Genomic DNA, 21,725 nt, shown 5'->3' on the forward strand with positions numbered 1-21,725 from the left:
CCTGGAGCAATAAAGGTGGTAATGGGGCGCCTGGGTGGCTCAGTTGGTTAAGCAACTGCCTTCGGCTCAGGTCATGATCCTGGAGTCCTGGGATCAAGTCCCGCATCGGGCTCCCTGCTCAGCGGGGAGTCTGCTTCTCCCTCTGACCCTCCTCCCTCTCATGCTCTCTGTCTCTCATTCTCTCTCTCTCGCAAATAAATAAAATCTTAAAAAAAAAAAAAAAGGTGGTAATGATTGTGACAGTGGCCAGGACAGGGAGGGCCTTGGCCACCCACATCCTTCCCCATTCCCAGATGTCAACCTACACACCCGGCTTTCTTCTGATGCTGACCACGCCGTAGACCAACAAAACCCAACATGCCGTAACAAACAAAAACTGCAACATTTAATTTTTTCCCCCAAACCAAGACATTGACACTAGGCTGATTTCCCCTTACAATGTAATTTTCTAAAACAGAAGCCGGGACAGAGATACAAACACAGCCCTCTGAATAAGGGGTGGTGGTGGCGTCAACATTCTCTTAGAAAGGAGGGGATTTTTTTTTTTTTTAAAGATCAAAACAAAAACAAACCCACCCCCACCCCCACCCATTTCCCAGCTCAAGAGAGAGGAGAACACGGCACATCTCCATCCCAGCAGATCACACCGTGTGGTCAGTTTGGGGTGACCAGAAAAAAAAGTAACCTAAAAATATTGTAGACTTTATTTTCTTTAAATCTCCTAGTAAAAACGTTAAACTGTCTTTCAAGAAGATTCCAAACTGGCATTGCATAGACTGATTCCTTTCCAAAAATATCTCTAATATAGTCTATCTTTCTCTATATATAGAATTTTAAGTCCAGGAGCTGTGTGTGCCTGGCGGGAATTCACTGAGCTTGAGGGGACCCAGAGGTGGAAGAAAGGGCTCCCACGTGGGGATGAGGCTGGGGCTTCAGGCTTCTGGCTCCAGCTAGTGCTAATTTGGATGTGGCCAAATTCTCAGTCTAAGTACCCTGGCCTAGGGCCTGGCAGGGGAGGCTGTGGCAGGCTCTGTGTCCTGTGTCTGGGGCGACCGTCAAGGCCAGACCTCGCCTTGGGTGGGGTTAGGGTTCCTGGTTTGGGGGACTCCCCAACAGCACCAGAGCTAGTTGTTTTATACCTGAAGCCCAGAGCTTTGAGCCAGATCCCAAATACACCCTGAATGTACTTCCCCACTGGGCTGAGGTCATGCAGACACAGAAGGGAAGGAGAGTGCTCTCCCATCTTCTGGGGTTCCCTTCATCTGGGGACAGCACAGCCAGCTCCCTTGTAAAGTGCCAGGTGTCTGCGGAGCAGGAAGAGACCTGCAGGGCTAACCAGAGCCTTCTCCAGCCGAGCAAATGCTCTGCCCTGTCTCAGCAGGCAGCTCCTCACATTCATTTTCTAAGAGTTAGGGGATTAAACACAACAACAAAGAATCCTAGAAATGCTCTGCTCCCCAGGCCAGGAGGTTCCAAGACAAAGGCTCCAACTCTTGCCAGCTGGAGCGTAACAGCAAGGAGCCCTCCCAGCCTCAGGGAGGACCCCCCACTGGCACTCACACTCCTACCAGGGATAGAACCAGTATCCAGATCCCCAGCCCTGCTGGGACCCAGCCAGCAGGTAGGGCAGAGAACAGACCACCTCCCCTCACCTGGGGGAGGAGAAAATACCCAAACTGTGAAATTTAAAAAAAAAAAAAAAAAGGAAAGGGAAGAAAAGAAGGGGAAATTAAAAAAAAAAAAAAAAAAGGTACAGGACTAAGTAAACACCAGCCTGCTGGGTTCACACAAAACGAGTGAAACTTCAGAGTGGCAGGAAGTCTGTCCAGGGACTGGTGGGCAGCCAGAACCCATCTTCAAGCAAGTAAGGAGGACAGGGGAGGGGGCGTGGCAGACAGCAGAGGCTTTAGTGAGGGGCGGGGGCAGGGCCAGACTGCTCCCCGCCTCTCCTTCGCCCAGAGAGAGGGATGCTTCCAGAGGAGGGCTGAGGCTTTTCTGGCCAGGAAGCCAGCTCCAGGCCGGTCCAGTCTCAGCCCACCTGCCTCTCCAGCATCAGCCCCAGCCTGGGCTAGCCGACCCTGCAGGGACAGAGAGGGGCCTTTGCTTGCCAAGCCCAGCCCAGCCCGACTGCCAACCTCCAAGGGCTTGGGAGGCACCTTCCGTGGCTTCCTACAGGAAGCCAGCTGCTCAGGATCCAGCCCCGAGCAGAGGAGAGCCACCATCAATGCTCAGACCTTTCTCAGCATGGGCGTCAGGCCTGAGCTGGAGCTAACCGGGGGAGAGGCGGTGCCACGTTCCAGCCGGGCTGCTAGGGGCAGGCGCTGACCGCACAGCAGGCAGTGCTCAGAAACCCTTGCGAAGGGCTCAAGGGAAAGGCAGACCAGGGCCAGTGGGGCTGTGCTGGAGGCAAGCATGTGCAAAGTGCAGGCTGCCAGGGCAGCAGGAGAACATTCGTTGGGGAAGGGGGTCTCAATCGGGAGTGTGGATGGGTCTGAGGTCTTGGTTCCCAGGAGAAGGCTGCCAGCGGGTCCCCCAGGACACAGGGAAGGAACAGCTGAAGCACTAAGCAGTCAGAGGACCGTGGTGGCAGGATTCTGGGGGAGGACTGGCTCTCCCAAGGGCGAGGGGGCAGTGGAGCAAGGCCCTGCCAGGGCATGGCTGAGCCAATGCTCCCAGAGTGAGCAGGGACACAGGGCAAGTGGCCCCTCGGCCACAAGCATCCCTGCATGTAGGTGCTGCCGCATGTCCTCGCCGAGGGCCCAGACTGGTCTCCAGCCGAGGCAGGCCTGGCCATCTTTGTCTTGTCCACCTGCTTCATGGACCGGCACGTCCTGCCCCCTAGTGGTTCAGAGGAGAATATTCACAGTGGTGCCCGGGGCCTGGCAGGCCAGGAGGGTCCCGGGATGGATGGAAGGACAATGGAATGCTGCTTTGAGGCAGGAGTGGGGCTGGAGTACACGGAGGAGGCACAGATGAGATGCAGCGCGGATGGCGATCCGAAGGGGAAGGTCCCTCGTGGAATGCTGCGGGCTTGCATGCCCACGGACGCAGGGCCCTTCTCCAGCCCGGACACCCGCTCCTCAATGGCTTTCAATCACAACAGGCTCATAGACCCCAGAGGAGACCCTGCGGGGGAGGGGAGCAGAGAAACAGGTCAGCTTGTCCTCCCAGATGCTCTTGTGGGGCAGGCCCTGGGAAGGACTTCACAAGTTGGCCCTGTGAACTAACTGGCCCTGTTTCACAGAGGGGCAAATTCAGGCTCAGAGAAGTTGAGTCACTTGCCCAGGGCAACACAGATGTGAAGTACTGAAGCCTTTGGGATCTCAGAGCTGGTGTGAGCTGGGCCTGAGCCCTTCCTGAGCACGAGTGGCTTACACATAGAGGTGTGCTGCACCCATCCTCATGGCAACCCTGGCAGGGAAAGACTGCATCCTGCCCCGTTTGACAGATGAAGAAACTGAGGCACAGAGGGATGATGAAGCTTACCAAGAGGCCAGAACGTTGGGGAGCTCTTCTCCCGGCTGAAGCGAGACCCACCCACAGAATCATGGACACTCAGGGCTCGGCGCGCAGCTCTGCTAAGACCTTGCTCCTGATTGAACTGGTTTCTTCCATCCCCTGAACCCATTTTCTCACTGTCATAGAGGGCTAGGGAGGGGTGTGTAGACCTCGGAGGAGGTGCTCTCTGTCTTCCTCTTGCCCCCCTCCCCGGGGACAGCCCAGGAAGCCACGGGGAGACGGCAGATGCAATTTCGAGCCTCGGCCAGCAGGTGTCAGTACAGCAGCACCAGAGGGAAGGCTGGGGGCCACCGCCCCCCTCCCCCCACCCCCCACCCCACGCCCCCAGCCCAGCCAGGTCTCCATCCACCCCCCACCCCCGCCCCCGCCGCCCTTGGATGTGAACTGCGCACTTTCCTGGCCAGCCCAGGGGAACAGGGGGAAAGGCTTCAGCACAGCCCTGCACAGAGGGAGCTCCTCTACTCACTGCCTCACTCACGAGCCAGGAAACATGCTACAAACTGTAGAGTGGAAGCACCAGGTTCAGCCTACCACACCCTCACAGGTAAACATCACACAAGCACAAATCCGCGTTGCTCACTGCTGTATCCCCGGCGCCTAGCTCAGTGCTTGGTGTGTGGCTGGTGCGCAATAAATATTTATTCAACAAATAAAATGAGTCATCATCATCATTTTTAGGGGTTCCCAGATCCAGAAGGAAGGGAAAAGCAGGATCCCAAACAAAGACGGATGAAGCCCGCGCCGTGTGGCCAAGCCCTGTGTTAGGCACTTTCCAAGCTACCCTTGGAACCAACCCCAGGCTTCTAGGTGAGACAGGGTGGCCCATGCCATTTGACAGACAGGGAAACTGAGGTTCAGAGAGAAGTGAGCGGTCCAAGGTGACACTGTGGTGGGCAGAACTGCTATTCAAAGCCAGGTCAGCGTCTGTCGAGACCGTGCTCTCAGCGGCGTGCCCCAAGGCCACCCTAGTGACCCAACCCCAAACCGCGACCCCTACCTGTTTGCCAGCTGGATGCCGCTCAGCGTGGCGGAGCCATCACGGCTCACGAACAGCCGGAGATTGCTGTCTGTGGGGACACAGGCGGGGACGGAAGCTGAGTGGGGCAGGGGCAGCCGGGGCGGCCCCGGAGCAGGTAGCACTGTCCCCCAGGCCTCCCCGCACGGGCAGCTCACCCTCAGTGTTGCTGCCGTCCGTAAAGTCCTGGCTTTGCATGATCTTCTCCACGATGTCGTCCGCGTCGATCCGAGTGTCATCCACCCAGGTCGGGTGGCTCTCCACAGAGTCCTTCTTCCGCCTGGAGTGGGTCAAGGCAGAGTCACAGCGGTCGGGCCGGGGACAGGTACAAGGATGACAGTGGGGAGCACCTACAGCTCAGGCTGCTCTGAGTGCGCGTGAGGACCTATTCCCAGTCGCGCTCTTTTGACCCTCACTCAGCCCCCAGGGCAGGTGCCGTGGCCCGGTTTTATGGATGAGGACCTGGAGGCCCTGGGAGGTTACCTAACCTTAGCCTGAGAGGCCGCACTGCGTGTAAACGGGGGACTTAGGTCCCTAAGCCACACACAACAGCGTGTGCCTGCCCGGCCCAGGCCGTGCCCTTCAGGTCCACCCACTGGCTGAATCATCACCATCCAGCCCTCCGAGCGGGACCTCGCTGTCCCCATGCTACGGGTAAAGGAGCAGAGGTTCAGGGAGCCCCCAGGAGCATGGGGCCGGCGTGCTCACCGGAACGAGCGGTCGGACAGGTGGGGCCGTGGCGGCCGCGGGGGCTTCTCGGGGGGCCGGTGCTCCCGCTCGCTGCCCTCGGGGCCCTCCACAGTCATGCTGAGGCCGCCGGAGGCGCTGCTGCTGGTGGACGTGTTGCGGCGGTGCGTCAAGTCTGAGAGGCTGGAGGAGCGGGAGTGCTCCGTGCTGCAGCCTGCTGGGCATTCGGGGAGGCTCGTTACGGGCGGGGGGCGGGGGGGCGGCCGGGGCTGCGAAAGGCCACGGGCACGGGGCCAGGCGGGCACTCACCAGAGATCTTGGACTGCTGGCTAGCATAGCTGGAGTTGCGGGAGTGGCCGGAGTGGAACACCTCCTCGGGGCTGGACAGGTTCTGTTCGGCCTCCTCCGGCACCCCTGGGGAGCGGGGAGACGGCAGGCTTAGCAGCGGGCCGGCCTGGAGTCGGCGAGGGTGGGAGGTGGGGGCCGGGGGAGGGTACGCTCTGTGTTTCCCATTTAACAGACAAAAACCTGAGGCCCTGCTCCCACTGCAGTCCACCCCCACGGCCCAGGTTTGTTCATTCCACAAATATCTGAGGACGTCCTCTGCACGGGGCACTCCGCTGGGCGCTGTAAATAGGAGATGGGGTGTCCCAGGCCAGCGGGAAGGGAGAACGTTGAACCAAAAATGACCCACAATTAACCACAACTGAGGTGAGCAGTACAGAGCAGGGAGCAGTGTGGATGGGGGTCTGACCCAGTCTGGGATCAGGGAAGACTTCTCTGAGGAGGTCGCCTTACTGGGAGGCCTTCAGGAGGCTTGGGAGGGAACAAGCCACAGAAGGCATCAGGAAAAGGGCCTTCCAAACAGAGGAAGAGCAGAAGCAAAGGCCTGAGGCTTGAATGAGTTTAGGTCAGTGTGGCTGGAGTGGAAGGCATAAGGGGAATGGGGAGTGGCAACAGTCCTGTCCCAAGTCACCCATGAGCCCAACTTCGAAACAAACTTCCCGGCACTCGCCAGCAGGAGGCGCAAGGGACCCAGGGGGATCCACTCTGGGCCCACCAGTTCTTGTCATAGGAATAACTCATCTCAACCATTCCCCTCCTCAGAGAAGAACACACCATCTATGCTGGGGTGGCCTGGTGTCCCTCACCGCCCCCCCGCCGGAAGCTGGAGAGAGCAGTGGTGTTTGGAAGCCCTGGTTTTCATGAGCAGTCACCAGGCTGAGGCACCCCCAGCTTTCAGCTCCGGACCTTACCTGGCTGAGCTACAGGAAAAATGGGAGGTCAGGGCCCTCACTGCTCCCAGCCGTCCTGGGGGCAGAATCGCTCCGCAAACATCCGCTGAGACGCCGGAGGCCCCGCACCCTCTCTAACTGCTCTCGTGGTGCAAATTAGGGTGACTCGTCAGCTCGGGGGCAGTCTGCCTCCCAACGCCGAGCTCACCCCCCAGGGACAGAGTATGGGGGCCCCACCTCTAGACCCAGCGTGGCAGGGGAGGCTGGAGCCTTCCCCTGTAGCACCTCCTATCTTAATCTCCATGAGGTCTCCTCTGGGGGTTCAGATGTTTGCATTTATTTTTAAGATTTTATTTATTTGACAGAGAGAGACACAGCAAGAGAGGGAACACGAGCTGGGGGAGTGGGGGAGGGAGAAGCAGGCTCAATCCCAGGACCCTGGGATCATGACTTGAGCCGAAGGCAGACGCTTAACGACTGAGCCACCAGGCACCCTCAGACGTTTGCATTTTTTATAACGTTCATAATAATGACAACTTAGTAGAAACCCAGCGCTGGGAAATACATGGAGTTCGTACTGTGTGCCAGGCAAGGCACACACGTGTGCTCAGCTCAGCTCCACGGCCACCCGGGCTGTGGTTTACGGTTTCTGTCCCCTTAGTCAGGGGAGGATGCCGAGACTGGGCACACACAACGGGCCAGTCCTGGCGGCGCAGCCAGTGGGAGAGTGAGAGCTCACAGCACAACCCTCTGCCAGGAACACTGCCCCCCACAGCTCAGAATCAGCTCAAGTGCCACCTCTTCATGCCTGTCACCGCTCCTGTCACACCTGTAGGTGATGTGGACTTATTTACTGCCTGACTGACTCCTGTCTCTCCTGCAAGACGGGGCCTCAAGGTCAGGGCACCGCTGTGCTCCTGGGGCCCAGCATGTGGGAAGGGCTCGGACGTGGGCCTAGCGGAGGCATGGACGGGCGTAAACACCATCCCACCACCTGTCTTCTCAGCAAGCAACCCCCTAGGGACCTGGGGATACGGAGATGAGCCTTGGGCCACGGGGAGGAGCAGGGAGGGCAGGAGGGGAATGGTACCTGAGCTGAGGATGGTGGGCCTCGCCTTGGGGGGCCGGGAGCCACTGCCGCTGCCGCTGGTCCCACCGCCCTTGCGCGTCAGCTGCAGGGAGGAGTCCTGACCCGGAATGGAGATGGACTTGGCGGTGGATGGTGGCCTTGGGAGGACAGATGGCTGTGACTGGGGTGCCCCACATTCGGGGTCAAAGACAGGGGAGCCCAAGAGCCCGGAGGAGGGAAGAGTCCCTGTGTAGCACCCTCCCAGCCTGCGCCCACACTCACGTCTTAAAGCAGGGGTCTCCGGAGAGCAGGAGCATTCCGATGGTGACCTGCACAGAGGGAGAAATCAGCCATACCACACCCACCTGCAGCCCAGGTGCCTCCCAGTGGCCCCTCTGCTCTGGCTTCCGAGGGGCTGGACTCTGATCCCATCTCTGCCCCTTGCTGGACCTGGGGAAGCCATCGAAATGCACTGAGCCCGTCTCCTTGGGTGGAGGATAGGACCAATCCTGACACCTGCCTCCTGGGATAGTGGGGAGGACTAGGGGAGATGAGGCTTTGCATGGCTCAGCGCCCAGCACACAGCACAAGCAGAAGTTAGCTACTGTTATTCTAGAACCGCAACTAGGAGAGGGGCCACAGTCCCTCTCCAGCCTCAGGGCCTGCTCACAGCCTGAGGGCACACGAGCTCCATATGGCAGGTGGGCAGGAGGGAGGCTCACAAAGCCCACCTAGTGGGGAGGGGGTTCACCAGGTATAACCCAGGGGGCGGGGGTGGGAGATGGACTGCACAGAGTCCAACATGGAGGGTGGAGGTGTGGTGAAAGTTAGTTCAGTAAAGTAAAGCAAGAAGCCATCAGAAATTCAACATCCACTTGGGCAGAGATTTTGGCAATGGCCCAAACAAGGCAGGGTTGGGTCCCCAAGTCTGGGCTGAGATGGAGCGACAGGAAACGGATGCTCATATCCCAGTGCCACCACTGACAAAAATGGAGATCACTGAGCTGAGACTTTTTTTAAGATTTATTTATTTTAGAGAGAAAGAGCAAGAGAGAATGTACATGAGCAGGGAAGGGGCAGAGGGAGAGAGAAACTCAAGCTGACTCCAAGCCCATGGTGGAGCCTGACATGGGGCTCAATCCCACGACCCTGAGAGATCATGACCTGAGCCGAAACCAAGAGTCTGACGCTTAACCGACTGAGCCACCCAGGAGCCCCCCAGCCCCCATTTTTGTAGTAAACTCTACGTCCAACCTTGGAGCTTGAATTCATGACCATGAGATCAAGAGTCGCATGTTCTACTGACTGAGCAGCCAGGCGCCTCCTGAGGTTTTTTGGGGTTTTTTTAATGATTTCATTTGGCTGTGACAGCAGCCTACAAGTAGATGATGGCCCCAGGCTGTAGACGAGGGAAGCAGCACTCAGACACAGACTCAAGGGAAGTGATGGCCCACAGCCCCGCAGACAGGACGTGGGGAAGCTGACCTTGCAGCTGAGGCCACCTGCATCCCCCTCACGCCGCGATTTGCCTAGGGGTACACAGGGCCACTGGGGCGAGACCGAAAGGCCCTAGCCCCCACCAAAATTAGCCTGGACCTTTTTGGATGTCTCTGGTTCCCTCTGTGAAGGGTCCAGGAGGCTGCAGAGCCCCCGTCCGTCACCTGCTGCCTGGCTCTGCTTTAGGCACAAGACGCTCCCGCTGGGTCAGCTTGTAGAGGTGTGGTTAGGACAAGACTGTTTTCTCAGCCAGGTGGAAGGGTGGGGGACAGGGAAGAGACGTGTGCTGGCAGCGGCGGATGCCCAGATACCTCCGTCCTAAAAGGGCCGAGAGCCAGCTGCCTGGAGGGAGGGAGCTGCCCCGGCCACTGGAAGGCTGCACGTAGCTGGGCTCTAGGAACAGCCACCCTCAGTTTGCCCGGGTCAAGGGACAACAGGTTCTTCCACTCACTGATCCTCCACTGCAAGCCCAGGCAGCCTCATGTCACATGGGGCAATGGCTGGGAGCTGGACCGTGGAGTTGAACAGCTGGGGGTCAAGTGTCAGCTCTGCCTGTGACCTCAGGCAGATGATCTGTCTAACCTCTGTGCCTCAACCCCCTCCCATGCAAAACTGGGACCAAGAACAGACGCCCCATGGGCCTGTTGTCAGGCATCATGAGAGGAGAGGTGGCGAGCGCTCAGGGATGCTCATTTCATCAAACCCTTATAGAGAGTCCTGGGATCCACCCCTGATCCCAGATTAAAGATGGGGAAACTGAGGCCAGTGGCAGAGCCAGGCTTCTGAGGGTGGTTTCCTGACCCCAGAACCACATCTTCCCAGTGTCTGGGATGGGAACCTGTATTTTTTTTTTTAAAAGATTTTTTTTTTTTATCTGTATTTATTGAGAGAGAGAGAGCATGAGAGGGAGGAGGGTCAGAGAGAGAAGCAGACCCCCTGCTGAGCAGGGAGCCCAATGCGGGACTCGATCCTGGGACTCCAGGATCATGACCTGAGCCGAAGGCAGTCGCTTAACCAACTGAGCCACCCAGGCGCCCCTGGGAACCTGTATTTTTCACAACCCTCCAGGGGACTCTGAGGAGGAGCAGGTTGGCCCCCGCCCCTTGGTGGGAGGGGGCAGAGAGGTGGCAGGGCCCTGGTACCTTGAGGATGGAGTTGTCCTGACGAGTGTTCTTCGTGTCATATCCCTCCAGCAGGCAGCAGCGCACTGTGGAGCCTGAGCCTGCGAATTCGGCCAGGTTCAAGTCGGCGAAGCCCAGCTGAGAGGGACAGAAGAGAGTGTGGGAGGCTGCAGGGGGTGTGGGCATCCAGCGGGCAGCATAAGGGTTAACTTGGGGGGGGCAGGGGCAGGCAGATCCCCTGGGCCCGCCCCACAGCCCAGACTGAGTGTTGCATAATGGCACCCAAGGACAGAGGCTGGTCTGGAGCTCACATCCCTGAGCCGCACAAAGCGCCCTTTGTGCCACGTCCCAGCGTGCACTGGGGCAGCGCCGGAGATGAAAGGACATTGTTGTCTGTGACACAGAAGCATTGTTCCCTGGGACACAAGGCCGTGCTGTGGGAGCCGCCAGGCCAGCAGGCAGCGGGGAGGGAAGGCCCGTGGGAACTTGGTATGGGGGTGGGGGCGGGCAGGAGTCCCTCACGGAGGTTGGAGTGAGGGGCTGGCGGGAACACCTGGCTGCCCCCCGGAAACAGAGGGAGGCGCCAGGGATGCGGGGGTAAGTGGGAGCACATTCGAGAACAGGATGTAGGATCTGGGAAAGGCTTCGAAAGAAGCCAGGTCTCCAGACCTGGGGGGAGACTGAGTTAAGGTGGGGGGTGCTGGGATTAGGGTCTTGGGGAACAACCAAACCAACAGGTGGCATCTGAGCACCTACTACGTGCAAATCTCTACTGCAGAGTTTAGGGGCACACAAGCCAGAATCAGAGACTTGGCAGGTTCGAATCCCAGCCCTGCCATAGAGTCAGAGGGACCCCCATTTGGCAGGGAAGAGAACAAAGGTTCCGGGGGGTAAGTGACTTGTCCAGGGCCCCAGGCAGCCCAGCCAGCAGAGCCAGGCCCAAGATGAGGCCCAACCAGCGTCCAGTCTAGCTGCCCCTCTGGGCCCCAGCTTCCTTCCCTGAAGAATGGGAGCAGGGCCGGTCAAGGGCGTTTGATCACAGGACAGAAGGGAAGGGCCTGCAGGGCTGACACGTGCTGGGAGCCTAGTAAGTGCCCGCTGGGTGGAGGTGGGGGCTGCAGCTATCCACGCCCATGTGACTTCATGGGAGGAGAAATTTCCACTCTGGTGGCACCTTCCACAGCCCAGTTCTAGCCACCCTGCCCTCTGTTTCTGGAGAGGGCCACCAGCGCCCAGGCTGGGGCAGAGCGGACAGCCCAGAACACCGAGCTTCCTGAGCTCCGGTCAGTGGGAAGGGACACGCCTTCCACGCAGGGCGAGGTGAGGCAAAGGCATTTCCCCTCCGGACGGACTAAGCCCACCCCCTGCCGCCAGGCCGCCTCCCTGGGGCCACGGAGGGTGGGCTGTGAGTCCCCACCGAGAAGGGGGTCTAGGGCAGAGTGGGCTTATTCAGAGCCAGTGCCAACCCCTGCAGAACCGCCTTCTCCTGCTGGTCCCCGTGAGTGCCGAGCAGATGGCAACAACACAGATGGGCCACAGCACAGGACCGGCTGGGCACCCACCACCCAGCAGCACAGGGGGGCACTGCCACGGTTAGAAAGCAAAAGGAAATCTGCGAAAACGTGCCCACGGTGTACTGGCAAGTGAAAACCACGCTGCAGAATCTGTTCAGAACAAGTCCCTTTTGTGGGTGTAAAAATCCTACTGTCTGTGTGCACACAAGTCCACACACGGGTGCTCATTTTCCGTTCCTCTAAACCGCATGCAAATGGGTTTGATGCGCAGCTCTGTGTGTCATAATTTTCTTTTTCTTAAAAGTTCCGGGATGGGGCACCTGGGTGGCTCAGATGGTTGGGCGTCTGCCTTCGGCTCAGGTCATGATCCCAGGGTTCTGGGATCGAGTCCCGCATCGGGCTCCCTGCTAGGCGGGGAGCCTGCTTCTCCCTCTGCCTCTGCCTCTCTCTCTCTCTCTCTGACTTTCATGAATAAATAAATAAAACATTAAAAAAAAAAAAAAAAAGTTCCGGAAAGACCTTAACAAATCCAAGGATGGGGTCTGGGGAGGAAGTCTGCAGAGGAGAGGCATGGAAACTGCACTTCTCACTCTGAACTTTTTTTTTTTTTTTAAATATTGTATTTATTTATTTGACAGAGAGAGAGACACAGCGAGAGAAAGAACACAAGCAGCGGGGGAGAGAGAGGGAGAAGCAGACTCCCCACTGAGCAGGGAGCCCGATGCGGGGCTCAATCCCAGGACCCTGGGATCATGACCCGAGCTGAAGGCAGACGCTTAACGACTGAGCCACCCCGGCATCCCTCACTCTGAACTTCTGTACCATTTGTGTTACAACAAGCATATGGTAGCTTTGTATTAAGTGCAAAGCCTATCAGTAGAGATATTTCTAAGAAAGAATACATCTCCTGCAGAGCTGAGTGTCTCCTACTTGGTGCAGAAACGGGGCTGAAGCTCTTCTCTCATGCCTACTGTATCCCACTATCCCTTCACAGCCCCACTCACCTTGGAATAAGCCTTCCCGCCTTTCAGCTCCTGCAGAGAGACAGACAGAAGCAGCAGTGTGACTAGGGAATCCAAGGGACCTCATGCATCCCCAGCACTCCCCTCACCCCGAATCTGACTGCTGGGGGTAAGTCAAGCCAAGGAGCAGAGTGACTCACTCCTTGCCCTCTGGAGGGGACAGGTCAGGAGATGGGGCTAAAGCCACTGGATCAGTGGCCTCACACCCCTGCGTTGGCCTTGGGCCCGCAGCCCCCAGCCCCAGCCCCAAAGCCCAGCCTCACCTTGCGCACCGACACGCGGAAGATGCAGGGGTCCAGCAGGCCGGTGGCCGGGTTGGCACTCATCTTACACACGAAGGTGAACCTCTTCCGCCACCGCACGCAGTTCTCCTGCACCTCCTCCCTGCAGGGCAGACAGACAGGTGAACACAAGCAGGCAGGTCAACATGGGTATCAGGGACAGGACCGGCCTTTAGGGAGGGGATAGGAGGAGGAGCAGAGCTCTTGTTTTTACTTTGTATCACAAAGTGATTGTATTTTCATAAAAAGGACATGCTTGTGTAAGTGTTATAAAACCAAAAAAAAAAAAAGTAATAAAAAATGAAAAAACACAAGGTAGGGGTGAGGTCAAGCAGAGGGGAGGCTACTCCTTGCCTCTGCTTCCAGCGCTGCCCCCTCCCCTTGTTCTGTGGCTTTGGGGGGCTCCTTCCTCTGCCATTACCTCCCTGACCTCTGGCCAGTCAATCGACCCTCACAACAGTCTTCTCAAACTGGCCCCAGAGCCCATTTTACAGATGAAAAGCGAGGTTAACTGCCTGGTGTCACCCCCTTAGGAAACAGCTGGCCTTCCGCTCAGGGCTGCCTGGCTGCAGAGACCCTTTCTTTACCACTAACAACAACAACAATGTTAACAGTAACAATAACAGCATCTAAGGCTCGTATCACGCTTCCCCTGTGCCAGACAGCACTCCCAGCACTTTAGTGGTGCTGCTCCAAGGGCCAGAGACCCACGATCACGCCAGTCCTTCCAGCAACTGTCTGGGACAGCTACTACCATTAGGACAATCCCACATTCACAGACCCCGGGAGCTGAGGCTAAGACCCTGGCCAGAGGCCCACCGCACGCACAGCAGAACAGGGACTTGAACCCGAGCAGTGGGTTCCCAGTGCCACACACTTCACTCTCACCATACCAGCCTGAGACACCAACTTGGGGTCCTCAGCTTCCTAAGTGGGGAGCTGGTCTTCAGCCCAAGTTCTTTCTGTGCCGGGGTGGGGGGGATTACCACACTGAAAAATTCAGCACCCCCTTAACAGGGAAATGCTTTGTGCCCTGGGAGTGAGTGGAGCCTCGGGGAGCACTCACCCAGCCTCTCGCAGCTGCTCAGCAGGATCTGGGATGGCAGTGACAAATTCCACGGCCCTGCGCAGCTCCCTGTCCCCCCACAGGCCGCCTGGCAGAGCCCGTGTTCAGGAAGGGGTGGCCACGGAAGGGAAGGGGCGGCGTGAGAGACGGTATCTGCTGCCCCATCATCCCATCTAACAGGAATGGCCGCGTTGGACAGCTGAGGAAGGGGACCCCAGGATCACAGGTTAACTGCCAGACTGGGGCCTGAGGGGAGAGGGTCAGCACAAATGGGGCATCATCTGCTTCTCACACAGCCTCAGACAGCAACCTCTCTCTCCAACAGGCCCCCAGACCACCACATCCCCAGTAACTGACAATGCAGGATTTGATCCCAGGACTACCCAACTACAGTCAAAGCGTTCAGCCATCACCTTGGTTCACAGGCCACAGAGCCTGGAAAAGCCTGGCAGCAGAACCCACCGGGGTTTCCGGGCCAGCGGTGCCCTGCCATGTCCCTGAGACACGCACCCACGTCTCCGAGTGCCAAGTACAAGTCAGGCACAGCGCTCTGCAGGGGACTTTATTCACAGATCGACACTGACAGTTACCCCAGGGATGACTCAGTGTCACCAGGAGAGGGTGGAGGCAAAGGGTGAGTCAGAGTAGGTGACTGGCCGCAGGGAGGTGACATTTAAGCTCAAATGGGAATGAAGAGAGGGGCGTAGCCAGTGGGGGAGACAGTACCAGGCAGAGGAATCAGCATGAGTGAGGAACAAACATATACTTTTGGTTTCCTTGGCCTCGCCTCCCCTGAGCCGAGCCACTATGAGGAGCCCCCTGCCGGCTCCACACAAGGCTTCTCCCACACCCTGCCAGGGCTGTGACAAGGGCCAACAGGACACGAGTCAGGCAGACCTGGGCTCACAGCCCTCACATCACTGAATGACTCAACCAGGGCTTAACCTCTCCACCCTTAGGGGTAAAACAGGAACACCACCCACTCATTCGTGGGCACCTGGGAGCATCCGCAAGCCCCGCGAAGGGCCTGGCCTGGGGAGGTCTGCAAGATGTGTCTTGTCCTGGGGCACCTGGGTGGCTCGGTCGTTAAGCGTCTGCCTTCGGCTGGGGTCGTGATCCCAGGGTCCTGGGATCGAGCCCCGCATCGGGCTCCCTGCTCCACGGGAAGTCTGCTTCTCCCTCTCCCACTCCCCCTGCTTGTGTTCCCTCTCTCGCTGTCTCTCTCAGTCAAATAAATAAATAAAATCTTTAAAAAAAAAAAAAAAAAGACATGTCTCGTCTGATGAAGACACGGGGGACTCCAGCAACCCCCTGCAGCCCCAAGACTGAGGACAAGCAGAAAATGTGAGGGCTAGAGATGAGGGGGAGGAAGAAGAGTGCCCAACCACCAGCAGAGAGGGACAGGGACCCTGTCAGGATCAGGTGTCACGGGAGGAGCTGCAGCCCTGGGCTGGGAGCATCACCGGACCCAACCTTGCTGGGTCCATCCATTCATTCAAACACGTGCCACCCCTGTTCTATGCCCAGGGACCCCAGCAGTGACCAACTTACACTGTGGTGGGAGGAGAAAAATGAGGTCAGGCAAACAAGAAAAAGCAGTGGAAGGGGAGAACTAGAATTCTCTCTCCTGGCAAATACTCTGATCTTGTATGTAGAAAATCACAAAGAAGCCACTAAAAACTATCAGACTACAAGAGTTTGGCAAGGTTTCAGGATACACGAGCAATATACAAAAATCAATTATTTCTGTATCCTAGTGAACATCCACAATCAAATGAAGGAAATAATTCCATTCACAACAGCATCAAAAAGAATAAAATAAGCAGGACTACATTTAACAAATGAAGTACAAAATATATGTTCTGGAAAACTAGGAAACATTATCGAAAAAAATTAAAGATCTAAGTAAATGGAAAGACATCCCATCCCACAGTCATGTTTCCAAAGATCTAATGCTGGTAGGACAATACTCCCAAATTGATCTAAAAATTCAACACAATCTCGGCTGGCTTCTTTGTAGAAATTTGATAAATTGATTCTAAACCTTGGAAATTTAAGGGTCCAGAATAGTCAAAGCATCTAGAAAAAGTAGAAGAGAACATAAAGGATTCACATGTCTTCGACTACAAAACTTCTACAAAGCTACCATAATCAAGGAAGGATGGTTTCGGCGTAAGGACAGACACATAGATCACTGGAATGGAATTAAGAGTTCAGAAATAAACCTTCACACTTATGGTCGATTGATTTTCAAAAGGATGGGGGAAGGGAGGGGAGAAGGTCTTTTTAACAAAAGTTGCTAGGACAATGAGATATTCACATGCAAAAGAATGAAGGAGGACCCATTTCTCATACAGTATACTGTAACTAACTCAACAGGGATCAAAGACCTAAAGTATAAGAGCTAAAATTACAAAATTCTTAGAAAAAAATACAGGATAACTCTTTGTGCTCTGGGATTAGACAACAGTTTCTCAGGTATGATGCCCAAAGAATAGGTGACAAAGGAAAAAATAGAAATACTGAACTTTAGGGGCGCCTGGGTGGCTCAGTCGTTCAGCGTCTGCCTTCGGCTCAGGTCATGATCCCAGGGTCCTGGGATGGAGTCCCGCATCGGGCTCCCTGCTCGCTGGGAAGCCTGCTTCTCCCTCTCCCCCTCCCCCTGCTTGTGTTCCCTCTTTCGCTGTGTCTCTCTCTGTCAAATAAATAAATAAAAATTAAAAAAAAAAAAAATACTGAACTTTATAAAAATTAACCTTCTTTGTGACTCACAGAACACCATCAAGAGAGGGAGAAGACAGCCCACAGAATGAAGGAAAATATTTGCAGACCCTACATATAACAAGGGACTTGCTGCTAACAATATATAAAGGGCACTTAGAACCGACCGGTAAAAGACAACCCAATTTAAAAATGGGCAAATGATCTGAACACACATCTCTCCAAAGAAGATACACAAGTGGCCAGTAAGCACAGGAGAAGATGCGCAGCATCATTAGCCATCAGGGAAACACAAATCAAAACTATAATGAGTGACCATTTTGCACGCACTAGGAAGGCTATAATCAAGACTGATCATAACAGAAGCTGGCGAGGGGAAATTGGAGCCCTCACGCTGCTGGTCAGAGCATAAGGGGGTGTGGCCACTCTGGGAAGTCGTCTGGGCACTGCCCAGAAAGGTTTAACACAGAGTTACCTTAGGACTCAGCAATGCTACTCCTAGGTGTATATCCAAGAGAAATGAAACGTATGTCCACAGTCTTCGTAATAGCCAAAAAGTGAAAGCAATTTGAATGTCCACCAACCAGTGAATGCCTCCATACACGACGGGGTATGTATGATTCAGCAGTCAAAAGAAACGAAGCCCTGATATCTGCTAAAATGTGGCTCAACCTTGGAAAATGCTAAGTGAGAGAAGCCAGTCACAAAGAACTACGTATTGTGTGATCCCACTTATAGGAAACGTCCAGAATGGGCAAATCCCTAAGAGACAGAAAGACTAGTGACTGCCAGGGGCTGGGGGAGTCGGGAGGAAATGCGGAGTGACTGCTAATGGGTATGGGGTCTCTTCGGGGTGATGAAAATGTTCTAAAAGGGACGACGCCGACGGCTGCACAACTCTGTGCATTGACTAAAAAACCACTGAAGTGCACGCTTCGAACAGGTGAAAGACCAAACAACATGATAGGTGAGGTAAAGAGAGAAACACGGAGAAAACAGGGGAAGGTGGGTCAGGACTGCTGAGAAAAGATAAGAAGGTGAGGGCTGCTACTTCAAGCAGATGGCTGGGGAACGCCGAAGGCAGTGACATCATCTGAGCAGGGCCAGCATGCGGAGCAAAGACATGAAGACTGGGGAGAGCTGTCCAGATGCATGAACAGCAAATGCAAAGGCCCTGAGGTAGAAACATGCTTGGCAAATGGAAAAGTGGCCTGGAGCAAGTGGCTGAATAGGACTGGGGAGGAAAGCAGAGGGGATGTGGCTGGGGAGGGTGAAGGGGGTTAGGTGTCATGCGCGACCTCAAGGGCCATGGTGAGGTCTTTGAATTGTACTCTGATGGTGGTTCTGTCTTGCCACATTGGCTTGAGGCAGAGGCAGAGAGCAACCCCAGAGTAGGTGGGTGGAAGGCCAAAAAGAGCAGAAACATTTCCCGAGTAGCCAGAGGCCCAAGCCTAAACGGGGGATCTGGGGGGTAGCCATGGCTCCCACACGGGCCCTCAGATCTCCACCCACCCCCTCCACTCAGCTCAGCCCAGGACTTGGAAGCAGCTGCTGGAGACCTGAGGAGGAAGCTCACAGTGTTGGGCGTGTCGAAACACCCAGAGGAATTAGGATTAGTGTCTGGGATTGAAGGCTCTCTCCCTTCCCCTTTGTGAGTCTGCCCTGGGAACGCGGGCCAGGAAGCCTGAGGCCCTCTCCGGGTTCCTGTGGGCCTGCCAGGTGGGGCCACCCGTTGCCCTCCCAGGCTCAGGTAACAGGCACCTTCCTCTCCCTCCACAGGAAGATGGGCCGGGGCAGGGCTCACGGGATCAGCGCTGAGCCTCCCCGTTGTTTCCACAGGGCTCTAAACACACACGATTAAATGCCACCACTCCCACGGGACAAGGCTCACAGCCCCACCCCGGTCCAGCCCAGGAGGTCACGGCAGGGTAAAATAAATGCCCCAGCAGCAGCCCTTTCCCGAAGGCCTACTGTGTGCCACCTGGCACTCCTCAACACTGAAAGGTGGGTGTCACCATACCCGCTTCGCAGGTGGCGAAGGTGAGGCTCAGAGAGGCCAACTCACCCCCAGCAGCAGAGCTGTGACGAGCAGGGGCCAGTCTGGAGCCCAGGTCACAGAACCAGCGATGACACAGCCAGGACCTGGCCCTGGAGAGAGGGAGTCCCACCAGGCTCAGGACAGGGGCAATGGAGGGAGAGGAACTCAGGCTCTGGGGCAGGGGAGGGGTGTTCATAAAAAGGGCAGGAATAAGGATGCCAAGCAGGAGGCCATGAGCCCAAGTGGGAGCTGGCCAGGCCAGGTTTGTGAAAATCTCAGGAGCTTGATTCACTGTGAACCTTTTAGTAAGCACTTAGTAGCTGCCAGGTACTGCTGAAGGCCCTGGGGATATAAATAGTGAACAAAACTGAAATTCCTGCCTTCGGGGGGCTTAGTCTGGCCGCGGGCAGGAGACTGACAAAATGAGGCAAACACACACCACATGGCAGTTAAGCGCTATGGAGGAAAAAGGAACCAGGCGAGGCGGCAGGCAGGGCCCAGGTGGGGAGAGCGTGAGGGACGGGGACCAGGGAAGGGGACATCTGAGTAAAGAGCTGAAGCAGGTGAGGCAGTGACCCACGCCCTGGGGGAGAAGCAACCCGGGCAGGAGGGCCAGCCACCCCAGAGAGGCCTGACAGGCTTACTGAAGCACCAGGAGGCCAGCGTGGCCGGAGCTGAGTAAGCGAGGGGCGTGGGTGCTGGGAGGGAGGCCGGAGAGGGGATCTCGGCGCCCAGCTTCCAAACCGTGGAGCGGTGCCAGCAATCATGGGCGTCCATGGGTGCACAGGTAGGTAGGGGAGCACAGAAGAGACGAGGGGAGGGGAATTGTGTCCTTTTCTTTTCCTTCTGAACTGGAACTACCAATATGGCTTCTTTTAAAAGCACGACTCAGGGAGAAATGAACTCTGGGAGGGCTCAGCGTTGCCGTGAGGTCTGAGGCCACAAAGCCACTGTGGGGAATGACCCCCAGGAATAGCAGCGGCCCCATGCCCACCTGAAGGGTGACTAGGACCCTGAAAGCCGAGTGCCACCTCACACCACTGTGACCTTGATGGACCGTGGGCCCAGGGGACAGGGACCCGGCCTGCCTGGGCACCCTCAGCCTTCACGTCCATCTGCAATGACAGGAGGCACAGTGAGCGCCTATCTTAGAAAGAGAGGAAGCGTCAAAGAATTAAAACCAATGAGCATCTATGAAGAAAAATCATAAATAAGACGTTTGTTAAGAAAACACAGGACTGGGTGTCCCCGCGGCTCGCCCTGCCGATGTGGCTCAGGCCAGGATGGAAAGCAGAACCGTAAAGATGACGTAGCCAAGCCCAGAGAGGAGGCATCCAGAACCCTGGAGCCCGGGCTCCCAGGCGAGGGGCTTGTTCATCGGCATGCTGGCATGAGGGGACAATGGTCAAAGGAAGGAGGGAGCTCACAGCAGGCCTGGCTAGGGTGATGAGGGACACCAGGGCCATCTTCATTTCTGTCCAAGAATCATTTCTATAATCGAAATTTAAACTGAAAAATGAGTAAAGGGTGTGAGGTTAGAAGGGCTGGTCAAAAGCAAAAGGGGGTGTGGCCCCTCATCTCCCTGATTCAAGGCCTGGGCCCAGACTCCCCCTCCCACAGGACCAGGCACCACCCCCAGAAAATGGTGATGAGGACCCCAGGGCGCCCCAGCCTGGGGTTTCAGGCATGAGTCCCCAGCTCCATGCTGCCAGGGAGAGGTAATTACAGAGACTACGTTTTCAGGGGAGTTTTGTTTTTAGCTTTAAGATATACAATTAGACGTCCGAACCCCAGAGAGACAGGGCGAGCCCTCCACCCACCGCAGCCCACTGTGGCCAGCCCAGCAGCAGAATTCAGTTATTTCTGGGTTGTCCTAAAATAGGGCAGAGCAGCACCACAGGAGGCTGACGTCCTCAGGCCGGCAGAACTCCCTCAGAGCGTCCCTGGCCCCAAATCCCAACCAAGGCCTCTATTACGCATCCACAGAGACTTACTGTGGGTGCTGGCTTGGCACGGGGCCCAGGTGGGTGTGGGGACACGGCAGGGGCAGACTTCCCGGAGTAGGCCGCAGTTGAGTGGGGGAGACAGACACTTCACAAGTGACTGATAATTGCCACCAGCCTCCGAGAGTGCAGACAGGGGCCTGACCTGGTCTGGGGCAGTGACAGCAGAGCTGGGACCTCAAGGTGAGGCTGGCCAGGGACAGATTAGATGGGATGTCCCAGGCAATGGGAACAGCCCAAGAAGACCCCGAGGGAAGGAGGTGGGGCCCAGGAAGAGGTGAGAGAAGGCCCGGGGGTGGGGGGGGAGGTGGATCAGGCTGGCGAGTGACCCCAGGAGGTCCATCTCAGGGAGCCCTGACTTCTTCTTCACTGCCCATCACCTGAGGCTGTCAGGATAACTCCATGGTGCTGTGTCTGGCTTCTCCCTCCTGCTCAGCTGGATGGGGAACACAGAGAATTCTGCCAACACGGTGTGTGTGGCCACGTCTTCCGAGTACCTGCTTTGCTGTGTGTCAGAGACCAAGGAAGGCAGCTGGCCACCACTGGAGCCCCACAGATGAAGACGGCATCTCCTCTGTCACCACTGTCTCCCTAGAGCCCAGGACAGAGCTGAAGAGCGGGACTCTCACTCTAGACCACCTTCCCTGCCCCCCAGGCTCATCTTTAATTAATCAATAGTAAAAGCGGGTCCTATTCATTGAGCTCGTGCTACAGGATACATGTTTCATATATATGACCAACTGAATTCTACCACAATCCTATGAGATGTGTGCCATTATCATTCCCATTTTACAGATGAAGAAACTGAGATCTAGAGAAGACAGGACAGGCCCCAAGTCACAGAACAGGGTTGGATGCTGACCTGACACCAAGGCCACATCTTCACTTCTTCCCCGTGTCAGTTCCCCTCAAAAGCAGGAAGGTAAGTGGGCACTTG

At 56.3% G+C, this 21,725-nt stretch overlaps 1 protein-coding gene across 3 annotated transcripts in view; it reads right to left on the bottom strand.

The window, feature by feature from the left end:
* Window positions 1-363: 363 nt before the first annotated feature.
* EEIG1 (estrogen-induced osteoclastogenesis regulator 1) overlaps window positions 364-21,725 on the bottom strand; it is a 34,513-nt gene continuing 13,151 nt past the window's right edge. Inside the window, exons 1-11 of one of the 3 annotated variants that reach the window (XM_081803686.1) lie at window positions 14,027-15,130; window positions 12,943-13,063; window positions 12,662-12,691; window positions 10,165-10,281; window positions 7,808-7,854; window positions 7,547-7,683; window positions 5,531-5,635; window positions 5,243-5,438; window positions 4,693-4,814; window positions 4,517-4,586; window positions 364-3,126 (exon numbers count right to left, since the gene is read on the bottom strand). In XM_081803686.1, coding sequence (XP_081659812.1) covers window positions 3,081-3,126; window positions 4,517-4,586; window positions 4,693-4,814; window positions 5,243-5,438; window positions 5,531-5,635; window positions 7,547-7,683; window positions 7,808-7,854; window positions 10,165-10,281; window positions 12,662-12,691; window positions 12,943-13,005 — 933 coding nt within the window. In that variant the 5' untranslated portion in view covers window positions 13,006-13,063; window positions 14,027-15,130 and the 3' untranslated portion in view covers window positions 364-3,080. Of the gene's footprint in view, window positions 3,127-4,516; window positions 4,587-4,692; window positions 4,815-5,242; window positions 5,439-5,530; window positions 5,636-7,546; window positions 7,684-7,807; window positions 7,855-10,164; window positions 10,282-12,661; window positions 12,692-12,942; window positions 13,064-14,026; window positions 15,131-21,725 lie in introns of those variants that run through there. The other 2 variants (XM_081803683.1, XM_081803685.1) reach the window with 2 other exon arrangements.

The sequence above is a fragment of the Leptonychotes weddellii genome, chromosome 14 (assembly GCF_054177405.1).
Source record: "Leptonychotes weddellii isolate Sample4059 chromosome 14, ASM5417740v2, whole genome shotgun sequence".
NCBI classification, from domain to species: Eukaryota; Metazoa; Chordata; class Mammalia; order Carnivora; family Phocidae; genus Leptonychotes; species Leptonychotes weddellii.